This window comes from Lynx rufus, unplaced genomic scaffold, assembly GCF_022079265.1.
Source record: "Lynx rufus isolate CCGP_SWC_20201006 ecotype Redwood Valley unplaced genomic scaffold, mLynRuf1.p SCAF_4, whole genome shotgun sequence".
NCBI lineage: Eukaryota > Metazoa > Chordata > Mammalia > Carnivora > Felidae > Lynx > Lynx rufus.
Window position 1 is genome coordinate 82842141 of NW_025814856.1, and position 27666 is coordinate 82869806.

The window sequence follows — 27666 nt, forward strand, 5'->3', positions numbered from 1 at the left end:
TTTTTAATGTTTGTTCATTTTTTTTTTTTTAATTTTTTTTTTTTCAACGTTTATTTATTTTGGGACAGAGAGAGACAGAGCATGAATGGGGGAGGGGCAGAGAGAGAGGGAGACACAGAATCGGAAACAGGCTCCAGGCTCTGAGCCATCAGCCCAGAGCCTGACGCGGGGCTCGAACTCACGGACCGCGAGATCGTGACCTGGCTGAAGTCGGACGCTTAACCGGCTGCGCCACCCAGGCGCCCCTGATGTTTGTTCATTTTTGAGAGAGAGAGACAGCACAAGTGGGAGAGGGGCAGAGAGAATCCTAAGCAGGCTTCACACTGGCAGTCAGCGCAGAGCAGGGAGTGGGGCTCAAACCTACCAACCTTGAGATCATGAGCTGAGCTGAAACCCAAGAGTCAGACACTCAACCCACTGAGCCACCCAGGTGCCACCAAAAATAATAGCTTTTAATAATTTGAACTATTATTTTTCAGTCTTTTGAATGTGTGTACATTATAATTTTTTAAAAATTGGGATGTATAGGGGTAGCAGTTCTATATGGAAAATCTGTATATACTTGCTGTTCAGTTTTGCTGAGAACCTAAAACTGCTCTTAAAGTCTATACTGTCTATAAATAAATATATTTATAAGTATATAAGTAAAGTTTACTAAAAAATTGGGTCATAACCATATTATAATTTTATTTTCTGAGAAGCTAGTTTAATTTTATTCTGAAAAATATTTATATTTTGTGACTGTGGTAAGTTTATTTTATATCATAGTCTTTGTATACATATATGCCATTAAAATTCTGTAGTTATTTCCATCTGTGTGGTTAGCAGTTAGGATCTTGGTTACTCTTAGGGGTACTGGAAGGGAAGACGGGGATCCTTGAGGTGCTGTTCATTTTTGTGAAAATTGAGCTGTATACTTACATGTTTTTCTCTGTGTGTATATTATACTTTAATAAACTTTAAAAGTTCAATAGTTATTGAAATAACACTTTTAGGTTAATAAACTTAACAGGGATGATTGGGAAAATAAATGCAGAGACAGATTATTTTCTTCAGTTGTGATTTTTAAATGAGGCATAAATAGTTCATTAAAAATGTATGTTTACTTAGGAAATATTAATTTATGTATGTGTCTAAGCTCCAGCTAGCTGGAGTAAACACTTAATAGCTGGATGACAGCCTATGACAGGATCTCAAGGACTTTAAGCATCAAAAAGTAAACTAATCAAGTGTGAGAACAGCTTAATGTATTTCTAGAATTTAAGTTATATGTGAACAGATGAGGACCTTACTTACTTGTATTTCCCTAACCCTTTTCTTATACTCAGCAATGCATATTTGTTAAGTCAGTCCCTGTTTTGGTTTGCTCTACCATCACCTGTCCTCTCCTCTGTTTTGAGTATTATCATTTTTGCAAAAGCACTTTGTCAAGTTTGATCGGTAGAATATGCTATTTGAATTTTTTTTTATTAATGAATGTAAGTTTTAAATTGTTAAGTGCATTAATTTATTTTTCTAAGAATTTTCTGTTTAAGTAGTCTAGACCTGAGCTGTTCAGTGTGGTAGTCACTAGTGTCACTCATGTGGCTGTTGAATACTTTGAATTGAGATATGCCGTTAAGTATAAAATATATACTGGATTTTGAAGTCTTACTGTGGGAAAAAAAAATAATGTAAAATGTCTCAGTAATTTGTTAATATTGGTTTCATTTTGAAATGACCATGTTTTAGATTCATTAGCTAATAATGAATTAGCTAAATAAAACGTATTATTAAAATTAGTTTCACCTGTTAGTTTTTGTTTCTAATGTGACTAGAAAACTCATATTTACATATCAGGTAAGCATTATATTTCTACTGGGCAGTACCGATATAGATGGTAATCTAATCATAAGGTGGTTATGGCCTCAGGATAATATTTATAGAAAGGACAGTAAGGGGGGATTTTAAGAAATTCTGCAGTCTGGGGGCGCCTGGGTGGCTCAGTCGGTTAAGCAGCTGACTTCAGCTCAGGTCATGATCTTGCAGTCCGTGAGTTCGAGCTCCGTGTCGGGCTCTGTGCTGACAGCTCAGAGCCTGGAGCCTGTTTCAGAGTCTGTGTCTCCCTCTCACTGACCCTCCCCTGTTCATGCTCTGTCTCTGTCTCAAAAATAAATAAACGTTAAAAAAAAAATTAAAAAAAAAATTCTGTAGTCTGTGTATATACACTATATAATCTCTGTTACATTAGAAGATATTTTATAGGTTTTATGTGCTTCAATCATGACTTTGTAATCAATGGGAAGCATTTTGAGAACAGAGACTACATCACTATTTTAAAATTCTCTAGATCTTCTCTTTTGCTGGGGGCATTGGAGCTTGATTGAACAAGAATAGGGCAATAAATCTTACAAACTCAAATTTAAATTTTTAGAATGCAGATCAATGATTCCTAGAGTTCTTACACCTTTTATTTAAAAAAAATTTTTTTTTAATGTTTATTTTTGAGAGAGAGGGAGATAGAGTAGGGGAGGGACTGAGAGAGAGGGAGACACAGAATCTGAAGCAGGCTCCAGCTCTGAGCTCTCAGCCCAAAGCTCAACGTGGGGCTCCAACCCACAAACCGCAAGATCGAGACCTGAGCTGAAGTTGGACTCTCAACAACCGAGCCACCCAGGCGCCCCTATACCTTTTATCTTAATATCCTAATATCACCAGCTAGCCAGATCAGTCATATCCTTTTTAAAAGATGCAAGCAAAGGTAGGGGAACTCCATTTAGTCTTATATAAACCAGGCTCTGGGTAGTCATTTTATAAATTGATTTATTTAATCCTTACAGTAACCTGTGAGAAAGATAATAACCGCCATTTTATAGTTTAAGAAACTGTGATTGTTTTTTCATTGTTAAGGTATTAATTCAGATATAGCCAACCTCAAAGCTAGCACTTTTTCCATTGTAGTTTACTATCTCAATTAGGCAGTTATTTTAAGTGATTTGAAGGTAGTCTAATATTGTGATTGACATGAATTAAATGAAGAATACTCTTTAGAATGAAGATTTTTCTTTAGAATCTCTACAAATCTTTATAATGATATATTTTGACAATATATGATGTGTATATTATGTGTTCCATGTTAATTTATGACAGGAAATTCGGAAATCTATTTCCCCCAAACCTGAGAGGAAGAACAAAAGGCATGATTGTTTTTCATTCTGATTTTTCATGGTATATTGTAACTCTAGAAATTGCACTATGGTTCATGGGGAAAAATTATAAAATGATTTTATTTATTTATTTATTTTAAAATGATTTTAAATATTTCCTTTGTTTTGTCTTTCAGATAAAATCAAAGACAAAATTAAAGAGAGAGATAAAGAGAGAGAGAAAAAGAAGCATAAAGTAATGAATGAGATCAAGAAAGAAAATGGAGAAATAAAGATTTTGCTGAAAAGTAAGTTTATATTTAGTGATGTAAGTTGTACTATATTATATTGCTCATTGTACTTTCAGACTTAGTGATTTAATGTTTGTTGCCAAATTTTGCTGAGAGCAAACTTTAATGGTTAGAATATGGAAAGTTACTGTAATAGTAGGGAGTTCTGATCCATAATGTTGTTAGTAGTATATTTCTTCAGTATACTTTATGAAGAAGTAGTAAAGGTTGAGCTTCATCAAACTATTAGTTTCCTTAAATATAGGTTATTTAATTCTGTGTTTGCATTACTAGTATTTGCCCATGTTTAGATCATCTAAAGAGCTAAAACAATTTTAGTACAAGAGGGATGGATGGTAGAAGAAGTGATCTTAAAAATATTTGACAGTAATCACCATCTCAAAGTCTGGTATCATACAGGGATCATTTACTCTGAGCTGAATTAGAAGGTATACTCTTACTGTGTGTTGCTTGCATACCTAAAGAATATCCTGTTTTTGTTTCCTGCCTTTTCTCTGTTAATGTTTGTTTTCAGTTGCTGTTTATACATGGGGCTGGGTGGTTGAGTAATAATATTAATCCTATCAATAAATCTAAACCCTTTCAGGAAATATGTGGTAGAAGAGAAGTTAAGAACAGTCTTAAATTCAGTCAGATAGCAAGAAGAATCCATGGCAATTTGGTTGCTAGACAGCTAACAAATTCATTTGCTGCCCCTGTTAAGTCGAGAATTTACGGATCAGAATACATTGACTTTGATTAATTTGATGTTGAACTCATGTGTTAATAAACCATTATATACATTAGGAAGAAAAGCTTATAGCATTGTATGTGTAATGAAGTAACTGGTTAATTTATATTATTTAAGATAAACAGAATATTAGATTCTGTATTTTCATTTCATTCTTTGTCATGTTTCCAGATGTTCTTGAGCTATTTTCTACTTGTCAGAACTTCATTTTTAATAAAATTCTTTTGACCTTGGAAGAAACAGTTCAGAGCTTAAGTTGATGGTTAGTTAATGTTCATGGTCCTTTTATTCTATTTCTTTTGACAGCGTGTGTTAGCTGTGTTGTCTAATTAGATTGCAAGCCTTTGAGGCGGGACTCAAATCTGACCACTCTAGTGCTAATGATTAATGCTTGAAGTGTTTACTTAACTTTACCCTGCTGGTTTAGTCAAATAGTCATTTTTTACTGGTTTAGTAAGATAGTCATTTTCTTATCCAATGGAATGTACAGTGATGGAAATTCCTGTCACTTGGGTGAATGTTGGATTCCTTACATACCATTCATATGAAATATGTGAATCTAGAGATTATATATGCAAACAAAATTTAAAATAGCCTAAGAAAATGGAGATTTTTCAGTAGTATGCAATAGTAACCTTGACTTTGAAGTACATGAAAAATTTAGGAAAAATTTTGAATTGAACTAAACTGAAACCTAGTAATGATAAAGGGGAAGAATGAGATAGTTTTAGAAATGAATCTTAGTGACCTCTGAGATGACCATGGGAAAATGTACTTATTTATAGAATGAAGGTAAATAATAATGTAATTACTGCTTTATAGGGTTGTGAAGATTAAATCAGGTAAAGTATGGTGGAAGCGCCAACCATGGTGTCTGGCCCACAGATAATTCATTAAGTGGATATGAATCTTTTTTGTAAACATGTATGAAAGATTAACTCTTGCGATTGAAAAACAACAACAAAATTATCTCCTCCCTAGGTAAAATATAGATAATTAAGTGAATAAAACATGATTCATTTTGGAAATAGTGCCGGTCCCATTGTAAGCACCAAGTAAGTGTTAGCTTTTGTTATTATCCATTGGAAACAATTTGCCCTGCTAGTCTATGACCAGGGAGAGGCGATGTCCTAGAGCAACAACAGAATCTGTTGGTGGGGACAGTGTGCTGGTATTTACTACTGTGTGCCCTTTGTGCCCTGTTTTCCTTTCAACCTTTCTTCTCTCTGTATTATTTTCTCCTGATAATGTTACAAAGTATGGCACACACAGGCATTGATTGTTTAATGACAGTGTTTGACATCTCAAATAGATCCTAACCCTTAATTCTGCACCAGTCTCATTTCCTCCAGGTTTTCATCAAAAACTGCATGAGATTGAGTATGACTAGATTATGTATATAAATACATAATTATATACATGCTAAAAAATTTTTATTAGTGCATAAATCTTGTAAATGTTTTTCACTGACAAAATAGGATTATTTGCTTTATGAGAAATAGTTTAAAGGAACAAATAAGCTGATTTAGCTTATCCTTTTATGTTTAACATCTACCACCTACTTTTTCTGAGCATACTTATATGTTTCAGCCATTTTTATGTTGTGAAAAGTTGTAAGAACAGAGGTGTTACGATTATAGTATTTTTGAGAGTGATATTTATCATTATAGCACATAAAAGAAGCTTGCTGGTGAGCAAGGGGAATGAGGGTTAAAAGAAGCCAATATCCAAGATTATTACTAGTATACCAAAGGTCACAGGTAGGTAATTCATGTCAGGAAGAGTGAAAATATTGCCATGCAAAACAAGCAAAGTCATTCCCCTAAGACCCAGAGGTTGAAAATAGCTAATTACTATTTTTTTCTATGTATGATAATGAGTTATATATAAATATTAATTCCCATATTAGATACGAAATCAGATCCAATTTTTCTGGACAGCCCTTATTTTTTCCTTTGTTAACACTAATATACTAACTCTAGTGGTAGAAATTAATGCCAGTAGATTTGTGATTTTTTAAAGTTTTTGTTTAATTAGTTATTAACAATACATGCTGTTTTTGTATCTGTTTCGGTGTGTGTTTATTTCTGTATTTAAGTGAGGGTCTCTTTCCTCTCTGGCAGTGTGTGTGTGTGTGTGTGTGTGTGTGTGTGTGTGTGTGTGTGCGCGCGCGCGCGCGCACCTCTCTCTGATTGAATCTTTCTTTGGCTCTCGTTGCGTGTGTGTGTCTGTGGTGCTCTGTGTATGTGTGTGTGTCTGGGGTCCACTATATTCATGGATCTATGGATCTGTGGAGGGAAGGTCCCTTATCAATCCTATTCTTTTATACTTTTTGAGGGTTCAAATTGACAACCCTTTTTGTTATGGGTATGTATCACGATCCTTTAAAAAAAAGCATACACGATCCTTTAAAAAAAAAGCATAGGTCTGATTTGAAGAATCATAGGATTTAGAGAAATGTTGCTTTAAATACTTTTAGTGTAAGAGAAGAACATTGATAATCAAAATGGTCTAATTTCCTTAAAGTATTTAAAGATTGTCTACCTATATGTCTACTGCATTTCACGTGTCTTTCTAATAAAGGAAATGAGTGACAGATTATATAAAACCTTAAAAATCTATCTAGTGAATGTAAAAATACGTCTAGTGAATGCTAGTGCCTCAGTTTGTAAAGAATGCATGTTACCTGTGTCCATCAGAGGTCCCCAACACTACCCCCAGGTTTGATGATTTGCTGAGAGGACTCATAGGACTCAGCATATAGATGTATTCATGGCTATGATTTACCATAGTGGAGGATACAAAGTAAAATCAGTAGAGAGAAAAGGCACATGGGGTAATTAATGTCTGGAGGAAATCAGGCACAAGCTTCCAAGAGTCCTCTCCAAGTGGAATCACAGAGGATGCGCTTAATTCTTTGAACAAGGAATTGTGACAAACACATGTGAAATGTTGTTTATCAGAAAACTCAAGACTCGATGCTGAAGGTTTCTATTGGGGGTTGGTTACATAGGCATCTTTTGTCTAGCATGTACAATTCCAGGCTCCCAAAAGGAAAAAGATGTCACATAAACCATATTGTTTGCACGGAAAGTTTAGATACAGTGAGCCACTCTTAACAAGGAATTGTGGGGACATTCCCAAAGTACCAGTTTCTCAGATACCAGCCCAGGGCCACCCCTGTAAGCAGGTCTTTCTAAGACCAGCAGTCTCAGCCATGTTATGTTAACTCTCTTCTGCATACTGTGCTCGCTTTAGTGTTTAATTACAGAGTACTTTGTCTTGGGAATTTAATTCCTTGTTGCTCATTATAAGACTCTCTTAACTGATTTCTTATTATTTTGCATTTTTCAGTTTCTGACCATTTAATACTGTTACTACTTTCATTCATCCTTGTGAATAGAAAATAGACTGTTGTGCCTAATTCATTTCAAAGTAACATGTGATTCTAATGGCTGGATATTTTCTATTTTACTTTTTAAACATGTGTTAGGTATAAACGTAATAGGATATGAAGCTTATATTTTCATTGAAATGAAATTCTTTATTTTGGCAGCCCATTTAATTTGTGCAACTTTATATATATTTTCCATTTAGTTACTGTACTTAGGCCTTTTAAACTTTAAGTTCTGTTTTTGGAGCTCGCTTCAGCAGCATATAGTACTAAGTTCTGTTTTTTGTTTTTTTGTTTTTTTTTTTTTAAGTGGGTTCCACACGCAATGTGGAGCCCAACTCAGGGCTTGAACTCAGGACCCTGAGATCAAGACGTGAGCTGAGAGCAGGAGTCAAACACTTACTGACTGAAACCACGCAGACTCCCCTTAAGTTATAATTTTTTAATTCACTGCTTTTTTTCCTTGATGCATTTGGATTTTGCTTACATATATATACCTATTTTATCTTTTCATGCTGATTAACTCCCTGTTTAAATTTTTTTCATTATTAATTTTGTTCTTAAAATATTAACTTAAATCTAAAGTTTTGATAGTTCATTCCTAGGTGCAAGTATGAGTTTATTAATATATTCATTTATTTATGTGTAGACATTAGAGAATTAACACTTTGCATTTTATGACTCTACAAACCTATGTAATCAGTAATGTTGAAAGATTTTTATTTTTGCTTTACATAATTATACCAATTTGGTCTTCATTGTATATTTATAAATTTTTAGAAGTAATGAATTTTTACAAGTTAACATTAAATTTCCCTTTTTTAGAATTGCTATTAAGAGAATTTTTATGTTTGTTGTTTCCAAGATTAGGATTTAGTGGTATTTATATTGTGGAAAACTTTGGCTGAAGGAGGGACAAGGAAAAAACCCACAGACCTCAGTTAGTTTATTGGTGAGAGAAATCTCTTCATTTATGGATTTATTAAATGTTCATCCGTAGCAATGTATTAAATGTCATGAGGAATACAATGCCTGGCTAGGGGGGAAAGTATCACTTAACTCTTACTTATAATTCATATAAAAGTTACTTGTTTCGCTCATATAGTATGTGGAAGGATGTGATATACAGGTATCCTATGAGTGAAAAAAATAACTATATGAATTTATTTATTTTTATTTTATTTATTTATTTTTTTAACGTTTATTTATTTTTGAGACAGAGACAGACAGAGCATGAACGGGGGAGGGTCAGAGAGAGCGGGAGACACAGAATCGGAAGCAGGCTCCAGGCTCTGAGCCATCAGCCCAGAGCCCGACGCGGGGCTCGAACTCACGGACCGCGAGATCGTGACCTGAGCCGAAGTCGGCCGCTCAACCAACTGAGCCACCCAGGCGCCCCTATATGAATTTATTTATTTTAAAGTTTTTATTTATTTTGAGGGAGAGAGAGAACTGAGGAGGGGCAGAGAGAGAGAATCCCAAGCAGGCTCCACGCTGTCCATGCAGAGCCTGATGTGGGTCTTGAACTCATAAGCCGTAAAGATCATGACCTGAACTGACACCAAGAGTCAGGCAGAGAGAGCCAGGAACCTGAGCCACCCAAGTGCCCCTATATGAATTTAGAATGAAGTGATTCCAACTAGAGAGGGAAAGCAAAATGAAAAAAATGACATGAGTTGTCTTTAAAGAATGGTAAGAAAGAGGTCAGATGTGCTGGGTAGGACAAGGGTATTTTCGGAAGAGGAGATGTCTTTGCAAGTAGTAGAAAGATAACACAGGCTAAGTGTTTTATAAGAAATTGTAAGGAGTACACATTGACTAGAGAATGAAGTACTTGAGAGCATTGTCTGTTTTTTTTTTTTGTTTTTGTTTTTTGTTTTTTATTTTGAGACATAGTACATGCTTGCGAGCAAGCCGGGAAGGGGCAGAGAGACAAGGAGAGAGAAAATCCCAAGCAGGCTTCATGCACAGAGCCCAAGACAGGGCTTGATCTTACAAACTGTGAGAGAGATCATGAGCTAAGATAGAACCAAGAGTCGTACACTTAACCAACTGAGCTGTCCAGTTGTCCTGAGAGCATTGTCTTTGGATTCCATATTGAGGAGGTTGTATTTTATTTGGTAGGCATTGAGAACCCTTCAAAGCAGTTTACTTAAAGGATAAATATCCAACAATATATAAAATTTATAGAAAGGTTAATATGACTCCAGCATCCAGGATGAAAGACAGTCATGAGGCTTTTAAACTAAAAATTAGCAAGGAAGTAATGTCAAAGAAGCAAAAAATCAAGGATGAACTGGATAATTCTGTTAAAGCTTGGAGAGATCAGGAAGAATGAATTGAGAGAATATTATTGGATTTAGTATTTGAACATTCTGGGAAAGTAAATTTGAGTAGACTGAAGCAGACTTAGAATTTAAGGGATAAGAATAAGGTAATAAATGGAAGGACCTCAGCATAAATGGTTGCTTTGAGAAGTTTGATCAAAAGAAGAGGATAGGGAACTATTTTTGTAAGGGTTTTTGGAGTTGGTGGGAGGGACTTATTTTTGAAAAGTAGGCAGGACATCTCACTCACTGGAGACAGAAAGGAATAAAAGCCATATGTGCATATGGAAAAATTTAGGTAAGGAAACAGATTGGGAAGGTTTAATTTATAACAGGTTGTCTATAAAAGTGAAATAACAGGTAGAAACAGTGAATGCTTTTTCTTTTTAACTCTTACCATATGGCTTTCTCATACTATCTTAGGAAGCATAGTATGTTTTTTAAGTTTATTTATTTTTGAGAGAAAGAAAAGAGCACAAATGAGGGAGGGGCAGAGAGAGAGGGCTCAGGGTAGAGCCTGCCATGGGGCTCAATCTCAGGACTGTGAGATCATGACCTAAGCATATATAAAGAGTCTGGCACTTAACCTATTGGGCCACCCAGATGCCCCAGCATAATACTTTCTTGTGAAGATGTTTGCTTTCTCCTATTTTTCTTGCTGTACAGAAATAAATATATTGTGATAAAATTACACATTTATATGTACACTTAGTCTATAGCTGTATAGCCTCTGTGCATTACTCTTGTATTTTTTGGAGTTCTAAATTTCTGGACCCAGAATCTACCTGACTTTAGTTACAGAAGCTTATTAATGTATATGGTTATAATCCCTAAATGTTTTACTTTTTTATTCATCTCTTTACTAGTACATGGGTATCATTTATGCTTATAGGACATGTGAAATTATTCTAATTTTGTCATCTCCTTTATGTTGCCTTATTGGGTCTTCATTGGGGACTTTGCAAAATCTAGTGGACCTCTAAAATAGTCCATTTTAGATGCAAGAATAGTAAGGAGGAAATATGGTAAACAGCTAAGGAATTGCTGTGTTTGTTGCTGCTCATACAATGCAAGTAGTTCTCTCCCTTTGTGATTTATAAGTCTTTTGACTACATGCAATTTTTAAATAGCTTAGATGCATTAAAATGATGATATGTGTCATTGGGAAACATCTGACTGATCTCTGTTCAACTTCCCATTTCTGATTTTTTACACTTAAATTTGGAGATTATGCTTTCTAAAATATCCATTCATTACTTCAGTAAACACTGATTGAACGTCTGCTACATGTCAGAATGGTACCATGCGCGATAGGTACAAATTTGTCGTAGGCCTTCGTGTGTGTGTGTGTGTGTGTAGAGAGGGAAGGAGATTGACTAAATTATGTTTAGCAATATTGTGTAAAACAAGTCCCAGATACAAACTCAAATCTGAGTAAACTTTGCTTATTTATTGTACAATAGTTCCTTAAGCATGATTTTTAAGTAACTAAAATATGGAGTTAAAAATTTTTTTTTCTCAACAGGTGGGAAGGAGAAACCAAAAACAAATGCAGAAGACTTACAAATTAAAAAAGTAAAGAAGAAAAAGAAAAAGAAACACAAAGAGAATGAAAAACGGAAGCGTCCAAAAATGTATAGCAAATCTATTCAAACCATCTGCTCAGGATTGCTATCTGATGTTGAAGATCAAGAAGCCAAAGGCATCCTAAATGATAATGTAAAGGATTACAGTGGAAAGAATTTGGATACCAAGAACTATGATTCCAAAATTCCAGAGAACAGTGAGTTTCCATTTGTCTCATTAAAGGAGCCACGGGTTCAGAATAACCTCAAAAGGTTGGACACGTTGGAGTTCAAACAGCTCATTCATATTGAGCACCAGCCTAATGGAGGCGCATCTGTTATCCACGCCTACAGTAATGAACTCTCCCACCTGTCTCCTGTGGAGATGGAGAGGTTTGCAGAAGAGTTTGTGGGTCTAGTGTTCAGTGAAAATGAAAACTCTGCAGCTTTCTATGTAATGGGTATTGTTCATGGGGCAGCTACTTATTTACCTGACTTTTTAGACTACTTTTCATTTAATTTTCCCAATTCACCAGTGAAAATGGAGATATTAGGAAAGAAGGATATAGAGACAACGACTATGTCCAATTTTCATGCTCAGGTAAGAGGTTTTTAGGTTTTGGGTTTTTTTTAACTTTTAGTTACATGTCTTAGACAAGTTTCTGTTTTTTATTTTGCTGTGGGTTTGAAATAAAAAGGTAAGACTATAATGACAACTTTTGGGAATATTAAGAATAAATTACTGTCCTGATGTGAACATAAGAGTTTAAATTTCAGATTCTGGGGTGCCTGGGCGACTTAGTTGAGTGTCTCACTCTTGATTCCATCATTGGTCATGATCCCAGGGTTGGGGGATTGAGTCCTGCATCAGACTCTGTGCTGAGCATGGAGCCTGCTTAAGATTCTCTCTCTCCCCCTCTGCCCCTCCTCCCCTTCCATGCTCTCTCTCTCTCAAAAAAAAAAAAAAAATAAGATAAAAAAATAAATTTCAGATTCTACTTAATCTCTTTTTTCTTAGAGATAATGAAATAAGATTCTGTTGTCCTTTTTTGCAAGGATTTATCTTGGAAATGAAAGAAATGTGATGGATGTAGCCATGTATTTTCCAGCCCCTACAGCAGTACTCTTACCTAAAGATCACTTAAAATTATCTTGTTTTCTATCTTAAAAGTACTTACCAGTGGATCCATCACATAGTAGGTGCTGAGTAAATGTTGGCTGTTAAATATATTTTAGTACAAAGGAATCAGTTAATTCTGCAATTATGTGAGGTTAGTGTATCAGTGCATTTATTGAGCTAATTTCCTTTTCCTGCCCTTCTCTATGGTATAGAATGTACATTATTTTAGAAAGCAGAGGCAAAATCAAATCCACTGGCTCTTGAAAGTGAATGTGGGCTCATCTAAAAGGTCATTGCCAGGGTGCCTGGGTGGCTCAATTAGGTGAGCATCTGACTCTTGATTTTGGCTCAGGTTATGATCTCATGGTTCGTGGGATCAAGCCCCACATTGGGCTCTATGCTGACAGTGAGGAGCCTGCTTGGGATTCTCTCTCCTTCCCTCTCTCTCTCCCCTCCCCTGCTCGCTCGCTCTCTCTCTCTCAATAAATAAATAAATAAACATTAAAAAAAAATAATAAAAGGCCATTGCCATTTACACCCACTCTCAGATCAGGGACTGCTTGCTTAGGCCAGGAGATCAGCCAACTTTTCATATTTATGGGTGCTAAAGTTCCCAGTTTTCTAAGTAATAATTGACATTATGCTAGTTTGGAAAGAAGGAAAAAAGTGAAAAAAGTCCCAAAGAGATCTTAGTGATCATGTATTGCAACCTTTCTCACCTTACAGATAAGCAAACAAACATAGATAGGAGTAATTTACTATTTTAAGTTTGGTAGCAGTGTCAGGAGTAGAACACAATCTCCTCAATCTTCATCCAGAACTGTTTTACTTATTCTGAGTATATTTCTTTTTGTGATATGTGTTTAAGTTACAGTCTCTACCTTAAGTGATAGTCTGGACGTCCAGTCATATCCACATGTCCAAGCCCCCTTCCCCCACTGTATGTTTGGTATATATTCTGTAATATACTATTGTCTGGAAAATACAGTAGTACTTAAAGTTTTAATGTGCCTGTGGGAAGATACTCCTTAATGTAACATGTTTGAGAATCGGAATGTAAATATTCTTTTAGAGCTGAAGGGGAGCTATAGAGCATCTATTATTAGCACTGTCATTTTATAGAATTCTAGAATGGTTAGTAACTTGTCTGAGATTACACCTCTGTCTCGTGGTGGAACTAGTGATAGTATCTATTAGTATCTAGTAATAGTGTCTACTATTTAGTCAATAAATAGTTCTGTGCCAAGAACTACTCTAAACACAAATGTAATAACTCATTTAAGCCTTATTACAATCTAATTTTAGAAATAGGGAGAGAAGAAATAACTTGCCCATAGTCCTTTGGTACTAGATCATTCACTTGTCATTTATTATACGTCTAAGTGCTAGGTTTTATGCTCGGCCTCTTGACTTCTAATCCCACTTATTTTCATTATATCACAAACTTTCTTGCTGCCATGCTATGCAAGTTTATTTCAGTAATCTTTCAAATGTCATAATACATTTGCTTTTCAAATAGCTCCCAAATACATTTTCTTTCAAATTAGGAATTTTTTATTAAACAAGAATTTTCATGTTACTGTGTAATAAGTGCTTTTGTTATGAATTAAAATGAGATACTGGGACTCATTAATTGTGCCACTGTGTGGCCAGGTTGTGGGTTGCGGGTCCCTGAAGAGCCACCTACCATTCATTACCTATCCAGGGTTTTGGTATAATACATGTTACATAGAGGAAACGCTAGGCAGATACTAGAGTTCTTGGTTACCAGCTGTGGCTCTCGACCCTATATGATCTGTCAGCTGCAAGGACAGGTTTTACCTCTTTAGCTTTATAGTTACTGGCAGGAAGCTGCCTATGCAAGGTCCATGTTTCACTGCCCCAAGATCCTCCAGATTGAGTCATTCCTGTGGTGTGGGGAAGAATATCCAGCAAAGAGCTACTTTGAACTGCTCATTTGGTATTTCTTGTTTTTTTAAGAACGAGGTATCTGAGGAGCGCCTGGGTGGCCCAGTTTTGGTTAAATGTCTGACTTCAGCTCAGGTTATGATTTCATGGTCCATGGTTTGAACCCTGCATCAGGCTCTGTGCTGACAGCTTGGAACCTGGACCCTGCTTCATATTCTGTGTCTTCTTCTTTCTCTGCCTGTCCCAGGCTCATGCTCTGTCTCTCTCTCTCACTCAAAAATAAATAAAAACATTATAAAAACAACAAAATGAGGAAACCAAGGAAGAAGTTGTTTGCTGCCGACTGGGGCAGGTAGCCTTGTGTTTGTTCTTAGGCGCTAGCTATCTGAAACTGAATGGAATCCAAAAAAGCAAATAGGAGAGAAATGAGTATACTTTTTGTAGCTTATTTTTATTTCTGGTTTCTTGATTCTTCCCAGTAAACCCCCATCTCTTAACCTAATTTGTGGTATCCCTCCAGGAAATTATTTAACCATTTGTATAGGTTTTTATTTGGGAAAATGCTTTATGAATTACAGAGACTAAGTTATAAACATGTATTTAGAGCTAAACCAGTTTATAACTTGAGCCTTTTCTTGTCCTGAATGTGAGAACCTCTCTTCAAAATTTAATTTGTAGTAATATCTTATAGTCATTGTAGTGAGTTGTGACTGAGTTAGTGTGAATAGCTGGTTGAACTCTGATGTGGGGTGGATGGAAAGAGAAGGGGTCTAGTCAGGATCTTGCCATTTACCCACTGTGACACTAGCCTGCTACTTCAGCTCTTTGTCTCCGATTTCTCACCTACAAAATAAGGATAATATTATTTAATTCACAAGGCTGTTGTTAGCAATATTTCATAGACTACTAACAGGTTATACAAAGAGAGTTGTTATAGTGACTTAGTGCAATATTAAAATTTTCCATTTTGTTGAATAGGTGACAACTGACTTCTGAGTGAGGATTCTTAAAAGTGTGTTAATTTATGGTAGGGAGTTCAAGTACTGAAGGTCAAAAATTACCACAAATGCTTTATATACAAATAAGGAGTTCACTGAATTATGATATATGCACACAATGGGATATTATTGAACCATAAAAAGGAATGAAATACAGATACTGTTACATAGTGTGGGTGAACCTTTAAAACATCATGCTGAGTGAAAGAAGCCAGTCACAAAAGGTCACATATTGTGTGACTTCACTTACATGAAATACCCAGAATAGGTAAATCTATAGAAACAGCAGATTGGTAGCTGCCAAGACCTGGGGGAAAGGGAAAATTGGGAGTAACTGTTTAATGGACATGAGGTTTTCTTCCTTCCTCCTTCTCTCTCTCTTTCTCTCTCTTTCTTTCTTGCCTTTCCTTTATTGAGATTTTCAAAACTTTTTTTCTTAACTTTAATTTTTTTTTTTTAAGTAAACTCTGTGCCCAGTATGGGGCTTGAACTCACAACTCCAAGATCAAGAGTCACATGTTCCACTGACTGAACCAGCCAGGCACCCCTTTTATTGAGAATTTTAATTGCAATAATTGAGGTAGAACATTATGTTAGTTTTAGTGTATAACTTAATGATTCAATATCTGTATATATTGCAAAATGATGACCACAGTAAATTAACAACCATCACACATAGTTGCAGATTTTTTTCTTGTGATGAGTGCTTTTAAGCTCTATTCTCTTAGCAACTTTTAAACATAAAATACAGTATTATTAATTACAGTCACCATGCTGAACATTGCATGCCGGTGACTTACTACTTATCTTATAATTGGCTTGCACCTTTTGACCACCTTCACCCTCTCTTACCCCCTCCCACCCCACTTCTGACAACCACCAATCTTTTATCTGGATCTATGAGCTTGGTTTTGTGTTTTGTTTTAAGATTCCACATATAAGTGAGATCATACAGTATTTGTCTTTCTTTGTCTGAACTTATTTCAATATGTAATACCTGCAAGGTCCATCTGTGTTGCTGGAATCAGCAGGATTTCCTTCTTTGTTTAATGGCTAATACTCCATTGTATGCTTATATACACCTCATTTTCTTTATCCATTTATCCACAAATGGACACTTACATTGTGTCTTTTTCTGTGTCTTGGCTATTATAAATAATGCTGCAGTAAGCATAGTGGTGCATCTGTCTACTCAAGACAGTAATTTCATTTCCATGAGATAAATACCCAGAAGTGAAATTGCTGAATCATATGATAGTTTTATTTTTCGTTTTTCGTTAAAATTTTTGTAAAAGATAAACTTCTTTAAGCTTTTGTTAAATAGATTTTTTAACTAAACTTTTTATTGAAGTATATATACACAGAATGCACACATTATAAATGCATAGCTTGATGAATCTTTACTAAGTGAACACACCGAGATTTTAAAAAGTAGAATATTACTAGTAGCCAGAGCTTTCTCCAAACCCCTCTTTATCACTACTTTGCACCCCACCACCAGCACATACACAAGCACCCAGGCAACTACCTCCTGACTTCAAATATCACAGATAAATTTTGCCTGTTTTTGAACATTTATGTGACAGAATCAAATAGTATGTGCATTGTTTTTTGTGGCTTCCTTCCTTTTATCTTTATGTTTGTGAGATTCATCTATCTTGTGTGTAACAACAGTTTATTGTCTCATTGCTGTATGGTATTCTGTTATATGACCATACCACAATTTATTTGTTCTTTTTAATGTGGATGAATATTTGAATTGTTTCCAGTTTGTGGCTATTACAGTAGGGGTGCTATGAATATTTTTGTACATGTGTTTTGGTGAGCATATGTATTTGTTTTTGTTGGCTATGTATATAAAATTAGAATTTCAGGATCAAAAAGTATGCACATGCTCAGCTTTACTAGATACTGCAGGTTTTCCAAAGTCATTGTACCAATGTACATTCCCACCAGCAGTGTACCACATCTTTGGCTACACTCAGTAGTGTCTGTCTTCCTCATTTTAGCCATTCTGGTGGCTGTGTAGTAGTATCTCATTGTAGTTTTAATTTGTATTTTCCTGATGACTAAGGAAGTCAAGTTCCTTTTTATATAATTATTGTCCAATTGGATATCCTCTTTTTGAAAGTAACTAGTTTACTCTTTTGCACATTTCCCTACTGGCTTTTTTTTTTTTTTTCTTCATGGAGTTGTTGGAGTTTTTAATATATTGTGGATAGGATAAGAATCTTGTCAATTATATGTATTGCACATATATCCTCTTACTCGAAAAGGCTTGCCTTTTCACTCTTAAGAGTGCTTTGATGACTAGAAGTTCTTAATTTAATGTAATCTAATTTATAAGGGTTTTTTGTTTGTTTTTTTTTTCCCATTTATGATTAGTGCTTTTTGTGTCCTGCTTAAGAAATCTCTGCCTAACCCAGGTCATTAATGTATTCTCTGAAGTTTTCTTCTGGAAGCTTTTATTGTTTTATCTTTTGCATTTAAATTTACAGTTCTTCTGAATAGATTTTTGTATATGATATGAGGTCACCATCAGGGTTCATATTTTTTCATATAAGTACTCAATGGACATGATCATTTATCGAAAAGGCACCCATTCCATGCTACATTGCAATGTCCTCTTAGCCATAAATCAGCTGAGTCATATATATGGTGTGCATTTCTGGGCTCTTTCCGATTTCCTTATTCTTTTTGTCTTAGTTGCTATAACTTTATAATAATTCTTGATATCTAGTAGAGTAAGTATTAATTTTGCTGTTCTTCAAGATTTTCTTGGCTCTTTAGATTTGCGTATAAACTCTATAGTTGTCAGATATCACAAAAAAACTGCTTAGGATATTGATTGGGATTACATTGAAGTTGTAATTAAGTTTGGGTACAATTGATGTCTTTACAATTTTGAATCTTTCAGTCTGTGATCATGGTATTTTCCTTCATTAGTTTTTTATTTTCTCTCAATAATATTTTTTGTTTTTCATCCTACAGATCTTACACATCTTTTGAGATTCATTCCTAGGTATTTGAGGACTTCATTTTATTTATCACTGTTTTTGAGAACTTGGAAGTTCTGAGTACCTCTTAGAATATGACATTAACACTCATCTTGAGAAACTGAAAATATGTCTTGTACCTTATTTCTCTTTCAGCACCCTTCTTCCCTTTACCTATGGCATTATTGTGCAGCATGCTTATTAGTAGAATCATATAGTGAGGCTATATATTTTGGTGATGTCAAATGAATTAGCCTACATCCTGCCATGTGCATTTGTCTTCACCAAAAGAATTGGTTGAGATAACATTATTGGACTCATGCATGGTAGTATTCTACGGGAGGAAGAAAATGAGGTATCAGTGTTGGAATGTAGTTTCACTTAATATCAACCATAACAAAGACAGGGTGTGGGAAACAAAGCCAAATTCATGTTCTAGTTTGATGATTTGATCATGACCTCTCATTAACTAAGTTCAATAGGTTAGGTTTACTAGAACCTGGTATAGTTGAGAGATAATACTTTTTACAGACCGGAGGAAAGAAAATCTATAGAGAAGTTTTGAATTTTAAAATTTTGTAATTCACTATCCTTTAATTCCTCTTTCTGCCTTTTATATTCTGAAAAACCTCAGATTTAGTCAAAACCAGTCCAAAAAGCAGTATTCAAAAGATTTAGAAACATGTGAGAAGAGATAATTGAATGAGTTCATAGAGAGGAAGTGTGCAAATCTAACCTTTACTGTTTTTCTTTAATCTTAGTTTGGAAAATGCACTTAGCAGCATTAAAGAAATTGTTGATAGGGACGCCTAGGTGGCTCAGTCATTTAAAGTGTCTGACTCTTGATTTTGACTCAGGTCATGATCTCACGGTTCATGAGATTGAGCCCCACATTGGGCTTTGCCCTTCAGTGCAGAGCCTGCTTGGGATTCTTTTTCTCTCCCTCTCTGTCTGCCCTACCCTGCTTGTGCTATGTGCGTGTGCGCTCTCTCTCAAATAAATAAACTTTAAAAAATTTTAACAAAAGAAAAGAAATTCATGATAATGAGTATCTATAATGAATTAGCACTATTTTTTAGTGGATAAAACAGTATAATAATGTTAAAATATGTATTTTATGTTTCCTTGTATTGTAGTATTGTACTCTGTGCAAATACTGAAGCTTAAAATGTAAGTAAAACCTCATCTGTTTCAACTTAAAATAGGTCCTCATATGCCCAAGTTTAGATCAGACCCAGAGAATTAATACTACCAGCAAGGGCTGCTGTATATGCTGACATAAAATTGTTACTGCACCTATTCATAGTGCAACCTGATGGTCCTGACTACCAGTGGCTTGTGGAACCCAAACTAAGTCCATCCTCATGAGACTAGTTTGTTTCCTTATCTCCCTCCTTTCCTTCCCTCCCTTCTTCCTTCTTTCCTTCCTCCCTGATTAAAATCTGATCAACCAAAATTCATTTGTCCTCAATTCTGTGGAAAGTAAAAGATGACAAATTATGTAACCATTCCTATGATCTTTATAGTGTTTATCTTTGTAATATTACTCTGTAGTTTTGACAAAAACTCATTTTTGCACCTGTTCAGCCTTTATCCTTGAAACGTGTTAATTTGAAATTTTTTGTGTATGTGTGTGTGTGTGTATACACACAGTGCGCGCGCACACACACACACAAACACACACACACACAGACACACACACGGCAGTGACAGATGATCGAGACCTCCTAGTCTTTGAATTCTTTTGGTTTTAGAATTCTTTTTACTTGTGTAATTATGTTTTCTATCTTCATCTGTATCCTTGCAGGTTGCCTGAAAATTTTAAAGACCATGTAGAATTATAATGTTGTTTTAGTAGGTCATGTCATGTCAGTAGTGTTGTGGCTCTGAGGTTAGTGATATAATGTCAGTCAAAGTGTATGATAAAAGTCTTTTTGAGAACAGAAACATATATACATGGATTTTTGTTGTAAGTTAATAACCTGTCAGTTCTTTTGCTGCAGCAAACAAAACCTTCAAAATGTAATGGCTTAAAGTGATTTCTCACAATTCTTTGGGCTGTCTGGAGAGTTCTTAAGGTCTTTGTTGGGTTGGCTGGGGCTGAATGGCTTCATTCACATGTCTGATGATTGGCAGGTCAGTTGGTCTTAGGAGATCTTGCTTGAATGTCCAGTGGTTGTTGTGCTGTCACCTGGAGTGATGATCCCATTTCTCTCATCATCTAGCAGGTTAGCCTAGGCTCATACACATGGTGGTAGGTGCAGGACTCCACAGAGCAGAAAGAGGGCAATCCCTAGTGCACAAGCCTCTGCTTCTGTTGGGTTTGCTAATGTCTGTTGGCCAAAGGAAGTGAAATAGCTAGGCCCAGATTCACTTCTTGATGATAGGACTGGTGCAGTCATGTTGCTTAGAAGTGAGCACACAGGGGCGCCTGCGTGGCTCAGTCGGGTAAGTGTCCAACTTCGGCTCAGGTCGTGATCTCGAGATTCGTGAGTTTGAGCCCGGTGTTGGGTTCTGTGCTGACATTTCAGAGCCTGGAGCCTGTTTTGGGATTCTGTGTCTACCTTTATGCCCCTCCCCCGCTTGCACTCTCTCTCTCTCCCTCAAAAATAAACAAACATTTAAAAAAAAGTTTAGGGGCGCCTGGGTGGCTTGGTCGGTTAAGCGTCCGACTTCAGCTCAGGTCATGATCTCACCGTCCGTGAGTTCCAGCCCCGCGTCGGGCTCTGTGCTGACCGCTCAGAACCTGGAGCCTGTTTCAGATTCTGTGTCTCCCTCTCTCTCTGCCCCTCCTCTGTTCGTGCTCTGTCTCTCTCTCTCTCTGTCTCAAAAATAAATAAACATTAAAAAAAAAAAGTTTAAAAAAAGTGAGCATACATGCTTGGGAAGAATTTTTGGCCGTCATTTGCAATCTCCACATTTGTCTTCGTTTTTCTACCATCTCCATTTTGTTCAAATATTCATTTGATAGTAGGAAGACAAAAAGGCAAGTAAGACAGGAGTTTTATCTGCTAAGGTATAAATGAGGTTTCTTTCTTGTCACTCAGTATTTAATCAGCACATACTCTGAACACTGTAGTTGGAGCTGTGAGAATATGTAAACCAGAGCACTTATCTTCTGACCACCTTTCCCCTCCCCAAACTCTGAATCCTGGTTTTATTTCATCTTGGTTCTGAGTTGTTTGTATCAAATAACTTAGGTCACGATGTTAACTCATGATTAAATGGCTGGTACTTAGTAGTGAAAGTTATTAAATCTGATCTGATTTGTTAAGCTTTGTCCCTCTGCAGAATGAGACAGTTAACATTTTGTTGGCTTCTTGCTGGGGTCATTCACTGTTTTAGGCCAGTAAAAATGATTAGATATGCCATCTTTGAACCATTGGCTGCATTTGTATTAAAATTTTATTTTGACCATTTGTGCCTGTCCCATCTTCCTTGAATGCTTAGGAGCAGATCTATGCAAAACATTACTGTAGCAAGTGCCAGGTGCTCTAAATGAGAAAGGGGACTTTTTGCTTTGTTGTACTGTTTTAAAAATGAATAATGATATTTTTATCCTAATTTTAGTTGAAGTTACATGGATATTTTTGAAATAGAATGTTGACTAAATGTCATTACGTGTTAGATTTTGATTTGAAAGGATATGCCAGATGTGATGGGGAATGGCTCCCCCTTGTGGCACACTCATTTATGTTAGATTTTAGATTTGCCTCAGTAAGAATGGGATGAGCTTTTTTTTTTTTTTTAAATAAGACTTTCCCTCTCCTTCCCCCTCTCCCCTCAAAACACCCAGCAGAATTGACAGCCTCTTCTGCCCTCACCCCCTAAATTTTTGGTTCTGGTAACTATCCTGTTTTTGTGTTTTCTTCAGATTGATGCTGATCCTAGCTAGCTAGGAACATCTGTAATATCTTCTGTATTTATTATGGCTCACTATTATTCTGTGGAACCATTACTATCTCAGGATGTTGGTAGGCATGCTAAAACAAGTATGAGAAAAACTGGTTTTGAAGCCAGAATAGTTTGTGTAAGGCTGGGTCAAATAAGTTATGTTTACCTTGAGACCTCACAGAAATGCTAATAGTCCCTGTGTGTGGTAAACCTCCCACATGGAAGAGTTTCCGAAATTTATTGGACTGTATAGAATCCTCTTTGCAGGGACTGGCATATCAAGAAACATATTTTAGGAAACAGCAAGTTGTTTCAAATGAGTCATTCTTCATGTTTTTTTTGAATTACTTATTACCATATTTGCTTCTTCCCTTGTAGCCATTTTTATACATAAAATAAAACAGTTTTGAGTCTTACGGATTTATTTTTGGCTGTGTTTTTCTTGTCAGAAAGTCTACTTTTTTTCTTTTTGTAAGCAGGCCGACCTCAGAATCATAAGGTCTTCTTTTTGTTCATTTATTTTAAAGATTACTTTTCATGAGGAATAATGAATAGGATTTCGGTTTAAACATGATTTAATTAAACAGTTCATTTCTTGTTAACCAGAACTTCTTAGATTTTGTTTTTGACACTTAAACAGGCATTGGGTACAAGAAGTTTCCTATTCCTGATTTTTCTTTCCCTTTATAACATTTATAAAGAATATGAGAGGGGAAAGGTAAACATGCAATCATGATGGTGGTAGGTTTTGCGGGGGGCGGGGGCGGCAGTGAAGGGAGCTATAGGGAGGAGATTTAGATTAAAAATATTCCATCTGCTTCTAACAGGCACTTTTTAAAGATGAGCTTAATTTAACTATTTAAATATAAGCAAAAATGTTATTTCTATCTTTATTGTGTTGTCTTTTGAGTGTACCTAAATTGAGAGGAAAAATATGTGTACTCTTTGTAACAATGCATTTTTCTTTTAGCATATAGGATTTGTTTTAAAGCAGTGACACGTTTTGATATTTTCTAGTAAACTTTTTAACTGCATCAGAAAACTGATGGCTTGACTACTGTTTACTGAAGTGAGTCAAAGCAAATAAAGTAATCTCATATCCAGTGTCATCAGGATGTGATATTTTTCAGATAGGTGGTTTTTCTAGATAATGGAAGCCCATAGTTTTAGGTGCCAAGATTTTAATGAAAATACCCTTTTTAAAAGCATATGCAATACAATTTAACTCTGTTTTCAGTCTAGGTTTGTCATTCTGATGCTCTAATGCATGCTAGGGGAGTTGCAAATATGTATGCCTGCTTCTTGTCACCGCTCCCCACTTCACATTTGTGATTTCTTATCCTTTATGATTTTAGAGATTAGTTAGGATTGTGCCTAATGTAGAAACATATGTCAGAAGAGACCCTTTTATGAGTCATGGTTTTATGGCATTTATTTTGGCTCTCCAGAGATTCTTTAGAACCTTACCTGTTTCCTCCCCCTCAACCCCCACTGCCCTTTAGTTATAATTGTTAAATAGATGATTTTTGGAGAGTTGAAGCTTTTTGTCTTATGATATTGTAGGTTTAATTTCATTCCATGTAAGAATAGATATTTGCTATGTAGTATTGCAGTAAAATAGGTGTCCTCTAAATCAAGAGGTACTTACATTTTTTTGTGAAAGGTGTGTGGATCATATTCTTACATTTTGTTGTAACCACTTAAGTGCCATCTGTATATTTTATCAAGAGATACATACTTTTTGAATTTGAATGCATTATTATGTGGAATATGCCATGTTTAAAACATTAAATTAGTGATTCCGACTAATTTAGTCTATGTTTGAATATTGGGTTGTGAAATTACAAAGTTAAGTGGTATATAATTAAAAGTTATATTACAGTGTATTTTAAAAGATTGCTTTCACAAAATTACTTTTGTGAAATTTTGTAAGTAAGATTTTGATGACTTCAGTTTAATTTTTAAAATTTAGTTTTAAATTTAAATATATTTGTATCCATCGTATTGAGTTATCAGAGTATTATCTTTAATATTTGGAGAATAAATGTTTTAGAAGAAAATTACTGTTTTGTTTTTGAACATGATAGATAAGTATACATAGTTTATATAAAGACCATACTTTTAGTAGAATTTACCTATGTGGTTTTAATAGTAGACAAATAGGATGTATTTTACAGTTTTAGCACATTTTGGTGAAAAGGAGAGAGACCTGTACTTTTATTAAAGCAAATTATGTATATAAGTAAATTTCATATATAATATATATGTATTTTGCCATGAGGTGACAAGAACTATAAAGATTCAAATACAATATTTAAGATTATAAGCTGACGACTAGAGTCTATATTACTTTACTCTTGAAAATTTAGTTTTTCCCAATTATCTTTTGAAATATTTATGACTTATAATAGGACCATATTTTAAAACATCATCAAAAGATATAGCCTCTTTTTAGGTGGCCTCAAAATAGAAATGGTGGGAGGGGGACTCAAGTTTGTTCTAATTTATTTAATGTATTATGTTAAAGTTTTTAATAGTTTTTAATTAGTCTGTACTAATTTAGATGTGTTTCATTTTAGTTTTAGTATATGTGCTGCCGAAGCGAGCACGTTTCATTTTAGTTTTAAACAAACAACAACGTTTATAACTTAGAAATTAATGTAAAGGTAATTTGAATGAAATGAGATGACTAGGTCAGTATGTTCCTTTCAATTAATAATCATTCTAGGCTAAGATAACATCTGGTTAACATCTGGTTAAGTCAGTTAGTGAAGTACTTAAGTTATAAGATAAGACATTATCACTTGTCTTTAATATTATCATCCAAGAAGCTTTACCCATTTTTTCAGTTACTAAATGATACATTTTTACTTAACATTTAAACACAGAAATTATACTCTTAAGAGGGCTGAATGTTAAATTTGTTAGTAATTAGTTCTGGTTTTCTGATTACTGTATTTATCCCGTCTTCTCTATAGTTTAATAATGCTTTTAGTAGGTTTTTGTTTTTTGTAGGATGGAAGCAATTTGAATTGCATGGCAACTGCTAGGTAGAACTCAGAAAACTACCTCAGTTATTTGCGAAAAAAATTATTTCAAGTATAGTAAGACCTGTTTCTACCTATTACATAAATTGTTATGATTTCATATTTACATTTCCTCAGAGAAGATTATCTTTGATTCCTAACATTCACATTAAAGAGCATTCTTTCTTGGTGTTATCTTTTATATGCACACATTTAATTTTTGCACTTGGAAAGAAAGTCCAGTGGACCATCCACCCATTTGACTTTTCTTGAAAAGTATGTTCAAAGTGCCCATTTCTTTAGGAGAGCTCATAAATTGAGTTGTGCTTAGTATTTTAGAAGAATTTGATTGTTGAAGATTCCTCCTTCCCAAATTATTTAGTTGATCATTGAGTCACTGCCCCAATTATTCAGTTGATGTCGTAGAATGAACAAGCTGGGTGGCAAGGACTTCCTTGATTTTGGCTTTGTTAGTACTAGTTAATAATTAGAAAAGTTTTTTTAATGTTTTATTTATTTTTGAGAGAGAGAGACACAGGGAGACAGAGGGCGAGTAGGGGAGGGGCAGAGAGAGAGGGAGACACAGAATCCAAAGCAGGCTCTTGTCAGCACAGAGCCTGAGGAGGGACTTGAACTCACAAACTGTGAAATCATGACCTGAGCCGAAGTCAGACGCTTAACCTAAGACTCAGCCACCCAGGCGCCCCAGAACTAGTTAATGATTTAGATGAGTTATCTGAGTTAAACAAATTAAGGAGATTTGAGGCACAGAAATTTGGTTTGAAGTGGAAATATTATTATCTTACTGTGACTTTTACAGGTCAAATAATGTATTTCAAAGCACTTGGAAAATTTGAGTTTTGCAGTGTAAGTCTGATTTCACTGAATGGCCATGAGGTCTGCTAATACAATCATATGCAGATCCAAAACTGAAGCCACAAACTCAGAATCACCTAATAGAATTAATGTTATGTCCGTTCTGGTAAATTTGCTTAATTTTGAATTGATAATAACCTTTAGCTTTGTTAGACTACATTTCAGAATGCACACTGATGACTAATTTTCTTGTAGTACTGTTAGTACATGTAACCATCTAGAACCTCTAGAGTACAGTCAGATCTTAACATTTAGCTCTCTCAGTATTGAAGATGCTAAGAACTTTTGGGATACAGGAAAAAAAGATGAAATCATGAGTACAAAATGGGGACACAGAACTTCCAATTTTTTTTTAACTTGAGGATTGGAAGAGTGTGTTACGGTTCTAAGAAGTGAATTTTTGACAGTTAATCAAAACTTAAACTTGGAATTCTGGTAAATAAACTTATTAAGGAATTAACGTATCATTGTTAATTGCTTTTGCTGATTATAATAAAAATGAAGTGAAATTCTCTAGTATTTGAGTCAAATTAATCTATTGTGATGGAATTTTTGTCATTTTTTTTTTTTTTAAATATGGGGGTGGAGGGCTTACATTCTTGGGTACATAAGACTGTGCCATCTGTGATAATAGGAATTTGATTTGTGATGTGAATATCTTTTAAGAGTGTATCCATGATGTGACAAAAGCCTAACCATTCCAGGTTTGCCTCTTGAGATATATAGGACTTTGAATTTTAAAACTGCCATAGACCCAGGCAAAGTGAGATACTTTGATCTCCCTAAATTTAGTGCCCACCAAAGCTAATCCAGAGATGAAAAAGATAATTAGGATTTTGCTTAAAGTTTATGAAAGGAAGTTGTTTTGCCTTATAAAGATTTTTGTATACTACCATTAGGATATGAAACGGCATAGATTTCTTTGAAGGATTTAAATGTGCTTGTCAGAATTCAAGTACCAAGATTCTTGAGGTGTGGGTTGTTTTATTTCACTCAATACTCGAATGCCGCCCATTTGCTAGCATTGTGCAGGTGGCTTTATAGCTTTATATAATTGTTAAGTGTTCTTCAGCAATCTGAGGTAAATCATTCCACTTAAGGAAACTAAAACTCAAGGAATTTATGTGATTTCTGAAGGTCACATAGCTGGTAGATAGCAAAGGTAGAGTTGGAACCTAGGACTCCAGATTCTCAATCTCTAGTAGTTTTTATCAGAGTTAATCATAAAAATAAACTGGATCCTAGGTAATATGGTATGATCTAGAAGGGAAAATCATTCCTGGTGGCCTTTCAGACATATAAACCACTGGTATCAGATAAATGGAACATTTCAGGGGGAAATTCCAATAAAAAGATATGAGGCATTTAGGAAAAACTGGTATACAACTTTTTAATA

The 27666-nt window shown here is 35.1% G+C and overlaps 1 protein-coding gene across 1 annotated transcript in view; it reads left to right on the forward strand.

Annotated features, from left to right (window-relative positions):
* Positions 1-27666, forward strand: part of RSBN1L (round spermatid basic protein 1 like) — a 68398-nt gene that overhangs the window by 29955 nt on the left and 10777 nt on the right. Inside the window, exons 2-3 of the mRNA XM_047097379.1 lie at positions 3323-3433; positions 11413-12053. Of these exons, the coding sequence (XP_046953335.1) occupies positions 3323-3433; positions 11413-12053 (752 nt within the window). The remainder of the gene's footprint in view (positions 1-3322; positions 3434-11412; positions 12054-27666) is intronic.